The sequence below is a fragment of the Phyllostomus hastatus genome, unplaced genomic scaffold, assembly GCF_019186645.2.
Source record: "Phyllostomus hastatus isolate PE091 unplaced genomic scaffold, TTU_PhHast_1.1 phas_contig_150, whole genome shotgun sequence".
Taxonomy (NCBI): Eukaryota; Metazoa; Chordata; class Mammalia; order Chiroptera; family Phyllostomidae; genus Phyllostomus; species Phyllostomus hastatus.
In genome coordinates, this window is record NW_025333611.1 from 3,889,573 (window position 1) to 3,901,539 (window position 11,967).

Sequence of the window (11,967 nt, forward strand, 5' to 3'; positions counted from 1 at the left end):
TAAAAGTCACCCCCTCCCCCATTCGGGTGGCATTTTGGTGTTTTTGAGCTAAGCCCAACTAAGAGCGGAGAAGAATGCCTCTTACAATAAGTGAGTTTGGACAAGATTTACTGCAATAAAACACATGTTTAATTTAATTTGGAATAAGAGATAAGAAATAACTCTTCAATAAAATATATAAAATTATACAGGACACCCTTTCAAAGGGATAACGTCTGCTTGGTGGGGGAGGGTGAGGGAGGGGAAGGGGAGGGGCGGGGGGAGCTCAGTGGCTAGGAGACCCCACCGTTTCCCAGCAAATCGAAACACGGCTTCACCCTCTGCCCCCGATTCCGTAAAGAAGTATATAAATGTCTCTAATACGTTTAGCACATACAATAGGTACAGAGAGAGCATGATATTTTTTCTTTCTGGATCTATTCATTGTCCAAGAATATTCAGCATATAAGCAATGGTTACAAGACAATTTTTTTTTAAGCGGAGAATTAACTACACCCCCACCCACCCCCAAATCACCTCTGCGGTGTGTGAGAAACCGGCCGTCCCTCCCCACACGCTCTGAGTCCTCACTCTGCGGTCCTCGGAAATGAGGTTAAGCACCAGCCTGGAGAGGCACTGGGAGGTGCCTCCATTTCCCCCCTCACCCCAGGCTTGCCCCGTCTCCCTGTCCCTCCCCCTTTATTGATCTTAACCCCCTCCCCCCCAAAAGTAAATTTTTAACAATGTAGCAATGTGGAGAGGAGGGAAATAGGGTCAGGTGTGGCATCGAATCAGGTTTTTCGTGCTGGGAAGACTGCAAGCGCGTGGCCTGTCCCTGTCACTCGGAGGAATCTCTCCAGGTCTGCTGCCCCTGTGGTTTGTCTGCTTCTAATAGTTGCTTTCCTGAAGCAGAAGGCAATCATCCCACCGAAATCACCAAACTTCAGCAATTTCAGGAAACAGTATTTCTCTCTCCCTGTATAAGGGAAAAAAAATGGACTTAAGCAGTCTCTTTCAGGTGATATATATATAAAAAAAGTGTACATATATATATATATACACACACACAGGTATATAAATTTTGCCTTTCAAAATAATTTGAATTTTTACGTCTGCTGTATAAAAATGTATTATACTTTATTATATATATATTTATATATAAAAACCGTCAGAGCCAATCTTTGCGAGGGGAGCAGGGGGCATCTGGAGAACGACACCCAGGAAGCAGGACGCGGTGCGTCCGGCCTGGACAGCGCAGTCTGACAGTGTCTGCGGCCCCGCCCGCCGCCCGCCGCTCAGGGCGCTGCGTGCAAGGTCTGCGGAGCCGGGGTGCAGCCGGGGTGCGGGCTCCGAGCTGCTTCCTGGAGAGGGAGGGGGCCCACGCGACCAGCGTCCGGCGCGGAGTCCACGAGCAGCTTTCCTTAGGACAAGTGGTACATGCCGTATCCGACCGGCGTCGCGTAGAGTCCCACGGGCGGGATGGGGAGCACGGGTCTGTGGAAAGGGTAGGACGCGCCGTACAAGGACGCCGCCTGCAGGGGCGCGTTGATGGGGAAAGGGAGGCTGAAGCCGGAGGGCAGCAGAGGTTTCGCGGCCATTTTCAGCTTTTCCAGTTCTGCTTCCTGCAGTCTTTTCGCCTTGGCCCTCCGGTTCTGGAACCAGATTTTGACCTGGGTCTCTGTGAGGTTCAGAGAGCTGGAGAACTCGGCGCGCTCCGCGATGGAGAGGTACTGCTTCTGCCGGAACTTGCGCTCCAGGGCCAGGAGCTGCGAGGTGGTGAAGGGCGTGCGCGGCTTCCGGTTGGTCTTGTGCTTCCGCAGCGTGCAGGCGGTGGGGCTCATGTGTCCTGGGGGACAGACAGGCAGCGAGTTAGCAAAGCCAGGGGCCTTCTCTCCAGAGGGGTGTGTGTGTGTGTGTGTGTGTGCGCCAGTGCCTCCTCTCCATCTTTCAGAGAGATACTTCTGTCAAAAGCAGGTGTTTGGGGGGGGGGGATGGGGAGCAGGACCACATTTAGATAAATAAACTCCTTTATTTTTCAAAACTGAGGCTTTTAACAAAAATGTTTGGGAATGGAATGGTGCAATGGGAACTTTCTATATGAAACAATCGACCCCTCATACGTCAAGAGAGACAGCTGAGTGGTCTCTGAGAACCAAACCCCATCTCTTCTGAGGTTAATTTCTCTTGTCTTTAACATGGGGGGCTAGGTTCAGAACAACCCTCACCTCCCTTGGATGCAGGCAGAATCCCATGCAAGAAAGAAAATGGAAAGGGTCTCAGGAACAAGCGGGTCGGCACGCCCCGCACCAAGGCCTGCACCATGGCCCTGCCCCGGGCGGGGCGGGACTCTACCAGCACGCTGGCCGCGCAGGGGCACAGCAGGCAGACCAGACGAGGTCTGTGATAAATGAATAGCATCTTGCAACGGGGGAGCAGCCCCACGCCGCCACCCACCGCAGCTGTCACTGCATCCAGCCTGCAGGTGATAAAACCTTGGGCAGATCTGGGTGTGGGATCCGTGCTTTGTGGCCGGGTACTTCTGCAACATACACGTCACTCGGAAGGAGAGAGGAATTAGCTGGGCCGTAAATGTAAAGGTTGGGGGGGGATCAGGCTGCCTCTCTGGCTTGGGAGCACGTGACGACACCTCTCGAGTCATCTCCACCCCCCCTCCAGGGCTGAGCCCACGTGCACACGGTCAGCGTGTTGCCAGGGGTTAAGAAGAGCACACCACGCACAATAAAGGTGGGCCGGCAGCATCCACACGCCGCGTGTGAGCTGGGTTCCACTGCAGGAAGTCCCAGGACTGGCCGCCCCTGAGGTCCCAGAACATCAGCTCACTCTGAGCTTCTCGTCCTCCAGGGGAGGGGGCCGACAGAGTGTGGGGCCGGGGGACAGCACGCTAAACACACTTAATTTGCTGTGTTTGGCTTTTTATGAGCTATGCTAATTTTCCGAATGGGGCCACAGTCGTTAACTCCAAAGGACTCAGGGGGAGAATGTGGCATTTCTTGTTTTGTCACTCTGGTGGCCCGAGAAAGAGTTTACACGTCGTACTCCAGGGTGACATAGCGCACGTCCCAACCCAGCCTCCACCTCCAAGAAGAAATGGACCTGCCCCAGTGCGGCCTCACTGACCCTCACCGGAAGGGACTGCAAGGAAAGAGGTCGTGGGGCCTGCAATCCACCAAAAATAATAGCAACAACAACAACCCAGATACCTGGGAGAGGAGTGGGGAAGAGGCACCACAGAGGCGTCCCCTTTGCATATGCTAATCCCTAAGTAAACCGGGGCACCTGCTCTTCAATTTACAAATAAACTGAGCCCGCCGTCGCAGGCTCTAAGACCTGTGAAATCCGCAGCCCTCACCGGCCCGGCCCGGCCTGGCGCTCGGGAGGACCCAGCAGTCTGGGCTGGGACCCTGAGCTCCCAGCGTCGGCGCCCGAGCCTGCTCTGCGCGTGAGAGCAGCTCCGACGCCCGGCGAGGTGCTTCTGGCTGCTGCTGGGGGCCGCGCTGGAGTTACGAAATCCAGGAGCCGGGATCGCACACGTGCATCAAAGGGAGAAAGTTAGGAGGCTTCCTCCCGGCCCACTGCTCCTCCCTCCCCCCCCACCCCCCACCCCTATTTTAAACCAGCCAGAGGAAGGATGCGATTATACAAAGCAAAACAGCATTTATCCGACTTCCTCTGAATAACAAAACCAGGCCCAGGCGGGTGGCTCCCTCCCGCCCCAGGCACCCCAGCCACGAGCTCCTGGGGGCCCAAGGCTCCCACCTCTGCTCCCCCTCCAGGCCCCGAGCGCCAAGAACCCACTTTTTGTTTTAAAAGCAAATCTTTTCTCGCCGTCTCCCATTTTTCTCACGGGAAGGTCACCACCCCCAGGGCCCAGGGCGGCCGTACTCAGCAGGGAGGCTGGGGTGCACGTCCTGGTAGGGGTGTTTACACAGTGCGTGGGGAGCTGGCGTCCCAGACCCAGGAGGCCCGAGGAAGTGCGGTTGCTGACCTCTGCACACCACTCCCCGTCAGGCCTGAAACCTTGATGAGCCGCAGGGCGTGGGCCCGGGCCTAGGAAGGCCTGGGCACTATTTGCCAAACGTATAAAGTCCCTTAAAGCTCTTGAGCCTCTATTTCACCACCAGTAAAATGGGTAAACAACACTGACGCTGCAGTGAGGGTCGCAGTAAGGGTCGCAGTAAGGAATTTTAGAATGCCCAGAGCCCTGTCGTTCAATGTCCCCCAGTGCAAACTCACTGTGCGTTAACACACCTCTCAACTCTGCTGAATGCTCTCGTGGGTTCCCAGGAGGCCCAGGGGCCGCCACACAGATCAGATACAATCGTACGGTGAGCAGTGCCCTGAATCGAGGAGCAAACTTGTGTTTAAATTCTCCGAGTCCTTCATCTCCACACCCTCGGAATCTTTCGGAGTTTCTAACAGGGTGGGGCGAGATGCCAGAGGCCACAGCCACTGACGCCAGGGTCTGCGGCCTTGTTTTGCTCACAAAATACTGTGCGTCTCCAGCCTCGAGGGCTGGCTGTTGGGGATGGGAAAAGATGGGTTTCTCCCAGCTTTGGATAAAGTCCCCCTCCCCACAAGGCCCCTCTCTCTCTCCTTTCCAAGAGGTGCAGTGGGGGCAGAGAACTCTTAAAGACCAGGAGACAGACGCTGAAGGGGCAGTGGGGCAGTGACTTCTCCAAACTGGAGAAGGACTGGGCCCCAACGTGGATGCTGAAGCCGGAGGAGAAACCGGCTCTCCCGGGCCTGGCTCCCCGCCCTGCCGCCTCATTGGCAGGAAGCGGGTGCAGGTGAGCGGACCTCCGCCGCATCTCCCCGGGGAGAAGGGTCAAAGGTGGCCAAGGCACCCTCTGGAGAGCCAGGGCTCCAGCCCCTGGCCCAGCTCAGGCCTGGTTAGTAGTGACTTGCATCGAGCAAGTTCGGTCCTCTGCAAACAAGGTCTCGGTGTCTGAAAAGGGCACAGCCACAGGTCCCTGGCCTCTGCCTACACTTCGGGGTCCCAGCGGTGACCGGTGAACTAAAGAGCATCACTTTGGAAACGCTCAAGCACTGCGGGGAGGCGGCTAAGTATTACTATGAGCCAAGCAAAACCCCCTTGCACTTTCAACCCCAGCCCGCTCCCAGCGAAGCTCAGGACCTCGCCAGCGACGTGCTGGCCTGGAGGGCGACATGTCCTCCCGCCTCGGCCTCTGCGGCCTTCCCTTCGCGGGATCGTGCTCCGACACCCGCGGGGCCCACGGAAGAGAATGATTTGCTGCTAATATCGGGTTAGATTTCAGCCAGCTCATCTTTCAATGGAGGGCACGCCTCGCGGGTCTGTGAACTTTACGTCCCCTTCTTTCCCCAGACCCGAGACTCCGGCGGGCCGTGGAACCAAAATAAGCGAAGCGGCCGAAGCGCAGGGCTGGGGGCCAGAGAAGCCGAAGAGCAGGCGACCCCGCAAACCCAGCTAGGGTTCGCCCTCCGGAGAGACCAGCGAGTCCGCCACTGTGGGCGGCACTGTGCACGGCGAGGGGACCCGGATCACGCGGTGTGCGGAGGGTGCCCACGGGATGTCCTGCACGCGGCGGGCGCGCCGAACTCTGGGGAGAGCAAGGGGCCAACGACAGCCGTGCCTGCTTTCCGGGGCGCGCAGGGCAGAGGGGTCCCCGCGCCCCCGGCCTGGAAACCAGCCCCGGGCTCCCGCCAGTACCCCCGGTCCCCGCCCGGGCGCGCACTCACTCGGCGGCGGCGAGTATCTGCCGGGCTCCTGCATCCACGCCGCTCCGTCTTCTGAGTTTTCCGACTTGACCGAGGCGGTCTCGAAGGGCTTGACCAGCGACCCGGGGCTGTGCGCCTCCCGGGCGCCGTGTCCCGGCAGCAGCAGTGGCCGCAGCGCGGGCCCGGCGGAGGCGCTTTCGGCTGGCCGCGGCGACGCCTCCTTGGGCGGCTTCTTGTCCGACATGAGCGCCTCCACGCTGAAGGGCAGGCTGGAGACCTTGACGCGCCGCTCCTCCGCAGCCCCCTCGGCGCTCCCGGGCCCCGGGCCCGGCCCGGCCACCATCGCCGGGCCCTCCTCATCGGACGAAAACAGGTCACTATTGCCTTTGGACGGAGAAGCCATGACTTCTCTGTCCCCACGTAGCTCCCGGCGCGCGACTCGGCTGGCAGCCCGGCAGCGGCGACTCCAACTTTTTGGGGGGGAGACGGGAGGGGCGCTCGGAGAGCCGAGCCTTTCCTCCAAGGGGAAGTGGGAGACTCGGATCGGCCAATCCCCGCCCGCCCTGGCGCTGACGTCACGGGCGCTCGCCTCCCATTGGCCCTTCGGGCAGAGGCTGGGGCCTCCCCCCTCCCCACCCCCCGTTTGAAATAAATTAGGAGTTAATTACAGGAGCAGTCAGCAGAGTTGTTATTAGGCGATCCCTCAAGGTTTATAATCACGCCAAAACTGAAAAGTCCAAGGCGTAATTAAGGCCGATTATTTAAAGAGGAAGTTCACCGAGTCCCAGCTCTTCTCTTTTTTTTTTGACCCCTCTTTTGAACAGGTACCCCGCGTCTGTATTACTCCCACCCCCCCCCACCCCACCCCCGGCCACAACGCGTTTTAAGTCAGCAACCGATGTCGCAAACACACGAATGAAGCGCCTACTGTGCGCCAGAGCTGGGCTGGCTTTGCAAATCTGGGAGTCAGCACTGAACACGTGCCAGCCTCCCTTGCTAGAGCGAATGGCACACGGAGGGCACTTAGACCAGTGTTTTGCTCCTAGCTCCCAAGGGTGTCCGCTCTGACCCTCAGTCCCCTGGAGGACGAGGGGCTGCAGGGAGCCCGAGAGGTGGTCCAGGGCTGCTCCCTCCCAAACAGCTCTGACTGGACCAATTAAACCAGCGGTCCCCCGAGTCCTCCCTTCTGCAAGAAAACCAGTGCCCTGAGAAGCTTGGAGTCCGCCTGTTTTCCTTCCCCCGAAGCTCCTTTCTGGGCGGTGTATCCTGTGCGGCCTTTTCCTCCAGGCCGCGCGAATGGTGTGTACTTGTGCGTGTGTCTGAGCCCGTGTTCGTCAGGTGTGTTTGTAGGTGCCAGTGTTTGCCTTGGAGGGGGAGGCGAAGGGAGGAAAAGGCCTGATACTATCTAATGCTTACTCCCTCTTGCAAATCTCAGAAACCCAGGGTTCTAAGTTTGCACACCCCACTAGGCCTCTGGATCTTTTGGGGAAGCACCTTCTTATTCATTCCACCTGGTTGAAAAAAAGAAGAAAAGAAAAGAAAGGAACATTGATGTCTCCACCCCACTCCAAATTATACCCTGGGTAATTACATCTCAAGCCTGAGTGAAGAGTGCCTCAGCCCAGCGAAGGGGAGAGTGAGCTTCCAGCGCTCAGAGGCCTGGGATCTCTGCAGGCCGCTGGGCCCAGACCCACGGATTTACGTGACCCTTCCCAGGCTGTGGCTGCATTTCCCTGTATCTGAACCACACTTCTGCAGGTGAGGAGGTGAGCAGGCATCTCCCAGCACAGGGCCTGGCACACAGCACGTGCCTGCCCAGCAGTCCCCACAGCCTTGGAGGGAAGGGACATTGTCTGTCGGCACTGACACCACCAAGGCTGGGACAAGGCTCCCTCTCACTTCAAGGGTCTGGGAGACTTGACCCCCAGGCCCGCTTGCTGCAGCACGTCTGTGCTGCCCTGTCCCCTCCACCCAGACCTCTGCCTGGAGGGAAACCACGCCGGGTCAGGGACAACCGAGCAGGCGTGATCTGACTCTCTGAGGAGAAAAACCGCCTGCACCAGCCGGCGAATTCGGTGTGGTTACAAATGGTCCTGAAACGTTAAAAACAAAGAAGTCCCAACTCGGGCCTTCCAGCTTCCCTCTCCCACACCACTCGGAGCAAGCACATTCCTTTATTTTTTTTGAACAAAGTGGAAAATCAGAGAAAGGTAAAAAAAACAACAACAGCTCTGAAAGCTATCCGGAGATGCATGCATTTTCCCCCTTGAGTCATACTTGCTGGTCGTTGGCTTGATACGCATCTCAAATACAGTACAGGTAAATCCAGACCGAGTTCTGCCCTTCTGGGGGGAGCCAGTGGGGGGGGGGGCAGGCTCCACGCTGTGGAAGCAAACTTGGAGCTCGTTTCCCCTCCCGCCCCCCTCCGCCCCCCTGGCCCCCGCTGCCACAGGCCACAGAAGGTCTCAGCTGTCATCGGGGACGTACCCTGGCCACCGTTGTATAACTGTTACTACAAACTCCTTGTGAATATGCGTCCACGGAGGGACGCACAGGCTCCTACCTGGGAAATTAAAATAAAACTCCACACTGCTCCAGCCTTTTGAGGAACTTCTCAGGGAAAGGAGAAGCCACGTTCTCCCCGCTACTCTGGGGTCCTGATGTCCAGGCAGAGAAGGAAATGGAGGATGCCAGAAACAGGGAAATGGTAGAGATGAGAAAGAACAACAACAACAAACACACACACACACACACACACACACATGCACACGCACCCAGTGTTCAAAGCCAGGGCGCCAAACATGGGCCGTAAGCAGGAGAGACGACGCCCAGGGGCAACCAGCCTACCCCAGCTCCTGCCGGCTCCCTCCCCAGCGCCCTGCCCCCTGCCCAGGGGCAGACCATTCCAGAAAGGGGCTCGATTGTGCTGGGGAAAAAAGGTGGAACCTCAACACAACTCCAGCCCTTTCTGGAGAGCCCCACTGGTGCATTTGCTCCTGCGTGGGCTGCGTTTTCAGAACATTGTGTTTACCGCTTCCTGGCCCCGGGACCCTGGCCGTCTCACTCCGCCTCCCTCGAGCTGCTTTTTGATCTCTAAAGGGAGCGAGAATACCCCCTACCTGCGACAGGTCTTGGGGTGATTACATTCAAATAGGCTACACACAGTAACTAGAAGATGTAGGGGAATTAATTAAAAAAAAAACATTGTATATCAGGAGCAGTCACAATTTATGGGCTTCCTTCTCTCTGCCAGATTTCCAAACTGAGGCGCATCTCCTGCCTTCGTGGAGTTCACGGTGGGTTCTTGGTAACATCTCCGAAGCGGAGAATGTGGCTGGACCCGAAGACAGTCCAGTCCCTCAGCGGAGTGGGTGTAGCCCCTGAGTGGGGGACTGGCCTCGGCACGTAGGTGGCATTCAGTAAAGGCTCGCAGGCAGCAGAGCGGGGTTCCAGGGGCAACCCAGTTACCACTGAACGTCAACTCGGCCCAGAGCTTTAGTGCCCGGGCCTGCACTCCTGCACCCAGCGCACCGCTCTGGGTGGAGAGGATTTTCTCCATTTCACAGATGAGAGCCTACGACTAAGAGGCGCTTAGTGTGCTGCTGCCCCAGGTCACGCAGGTAAGACGTAGGGGACCCGGGGGTCGCCCCTGCACCGCGCAGACCCCTGCGCGCAGAGCCGCAGTCCCCCACGTTCCCGCGCTCCCCGCGCAGTTCGCACACCCGCCGGGGCCCTGCGTGGAGCAGCGGCGCACGCGCTCCGAAGGCCCCCAGCGAAAACCCTCCTTGCAAGCCGTGGAGGGCGGCCCGCGGACCGCAGCGTTTGCAATCCCCAGGACCCGTCCCTGGATCCGAGCGGCGAGGAGGAGGCGGGGGAGGGGCGGGGGAGGGGGCTGTAGACGGGCCAGGGCTGCGGGCAGGCGCCAGGCGCGGGGAGATGAAAGGCGGGCTCCAGGGGAAGGGGCTGCGCCGGGTGACCGGCTCCAGCCGCGCCGGGCGCCCCGCCCCCGCCCCGCCCCGCCCGGGCTGCCCCGGGCAGAGGCGGCTGCCCGCGCCGGAGCCGCGTTAATTGCTCTCGGCCCCGGCGCTCAGCCTGCGCGGAGCCGGGACAACCTCGCTCCAGGAGGAATGACAATTCGCCCTAATGGGACAACCTCGCTCCCAGAGGAGTGACAATTCCTCCTAATGGGCCGCTCGTTAGCGGCCTATCCTCTCGAACCCGTGTATCAGAAGCGGGCAGACAAGCGGGCGCCAAGGTCCGCCTGGAATTCCACCACACCGCTCCTCCCACCCCCAGATCCGTCCATCCGCTGTGTGACCTCGGGCAAAAGGCTGCCCCTCTCTGAGCTCGTTTTTCTTACCTGGGCCGTGAGGGCCAGACAGGGGAAGGTCAGACCTCGGGGGGCGCGGGCCTGTTCCCAGGCATTGGAGAGGTCGCGTTTTGAGTTCCAGAGCGGGAGCGGGGAGAACACGGGCATTCAGGGTCACTGCTTGAGGTTCTTTGGGGGACGAACCCCTTGCTTGTAAAGTTCTAGACCATCAAAGCGGTTTTCTACGGCCCCCTCCCGCCCACTGAGGTCAGGACCCGTGGGCGCCGGGCCGGAGACAAGGGTCCTTGCGCGGATGGCACAGACGGCCCAATCCTGAGCTCCCACTTTACAGATGGACTCGTCGAGGCACAGACGCGGGAGAGGCCGGCCTGAGAGCTGCTGTGGGTGGAACCTAACGGGACGAGGTCCCCTGGAAGAAGCCCACGACGAGGACGTCCAGGGGGGAGTGGGGGCGGGGCGAAGTGGCGGCGGACACGGTCTGCAGCCTGGAGAGCGAGGGCCGGGTCTGGGAGACTTCCCCTTGCTCCCGGTCGCACGCAGCAGGTGTGAGGGCGGCGGAGGAGCGAGAGGCCTGCGTGCGGACCCAGCCCTCCTTCCGACCGCTCGCCACCATCCCCGCGCCGGGGGTGACCAGCCCTTCTCAGAAAACGGCAGGCTAACGCCCGGCCTGCAGCGCGACTGGTCAGAAGCTTCAGCCCAACACCAGCCGCTGCAGCCCCGCACGGCGGCTGCAGCGGGCGCCCACCCTACCCGCAGCTCTGCCTCCCCGAGCCCTGCCTTCTTGGAACAGGGTGGGGGCCCTGCTTCTCCTGGGGCTCTGGACGAGTCACCCCACCTGTCTGCACCTCCCGGTTTCCTGGTCTGGAATATGGGAGTGTCTAGCATTCCGTAAATGTCGCATAGCGTTATCATTTCTTAGATCACCATTGATGGTATTTTTAGCTCCTTTTTCAATAGACCTGCCTGGCATCACACATATCTGGGGTCCTGTGACCCCACGCTGGGCGGTTTGTGGCAGGAGGCTGTAACTCTCTCCAGCCTCGTTTTTGAGCTCTGTGCAGTGGGGGTGTCTACCCATTTCCTGAGAGGCAGCAGGCTGGTGGCTGGGTCCAGCGAGGGGCGGGGATTAAGGGAAGAATCAAGACAAACAGCACGAAAGCGCCTGCTCTTTCCCAGCCCCTGGGCACCGGTCGCTGGCACCTGCCCAGCCCTGGCCTCACTGGAGGAGAGTTCCCAGGAGCAGGGCCCAGCCGCCGGCTCATCTGCACAGAGAGACCCGGAGGGCCCCCAAAAGATGTGTTTCCAGGGGGCTGGGTGGCTGCGGCCCTACTGAACGGGGCAGCCAACTAAGATAGCACCCCAGGGGTCCGGCCCTGCCGCTCACTGGGGAGCCCTGCCCCAGACAGACAGACCCCCAGCCCCGGTCCGCTTGCTGGGCTGTGAAACCAGGAAAACCACCCGTCCCGTGCCGGGCTGAGAGGAGGGTGGAGTCAGCATCCAGCAGCTGCCCGCCCCCTCTCGTGCCTCACGTAGCCCTGTGATGCAGGGGCCCCGGTTCCTCCTTGGAGCTTCAGACTTGATCAGAGTTTCTCACAAGTAGCAAATACCTGGCAGAAATTCCAGCCAGGGTCTGACTGGTTCTGAGATGCCTGGGGCCGCAGTCGGAAAGGCGGGAGGGGAGGCACCTGGGACCGCTCACAGCAATGCAGGATCTGCTGTTTCCAGCTTCTCCCGGAGTGGCCGACGGGCCGTGGAGTCTGGGACAGGCCCCCTGACCAGTGAGGTCACCTGGGGAGAGGGCCCCATGGATGGGTGGGCAGGAATCTGAAATCTCTCTATCTCGTGGCCTCCAAATTGTTTCGGGTTCAAAACACAGCCCCCCTGGGCATGGAGGAGGAGGAGGGTAAAAGGAGATTTAGGGGTGACTTAATGGACACAGT

General features: G+C 59.5%; 1 protein-coding gene across 1 annotated transcript; it reads right to left on the reverse strand.

Annotated features, from left to right (window-relative positions):
• Window positions 1-738: 738 nt before the first annotated feature.
• MSX2 (msh homeobox 2) lies at window positions 739-6,167 on the reverse strand. The gene is made up of 2 exons (XM_045826760.1): window positions 5,719-6,167; window positions 739-1,825 (listed from the first exon to the last, which is right to left on the reverse strand). The coding sequence occupies exons 1-2, from the start codon at window positions 6,098-6,100 to the stop codon at window positions 1,401-1,403; spliced, it is 807 nt and encodes a 268-aa protein (XP_045682716.1). The 5' UTR covers window positions 6,101-6,167; the 3' UTR covers window positions 739-1,400.
• Window positions 6,168-11,967: the final 5,800 nt, after the last annotated feature.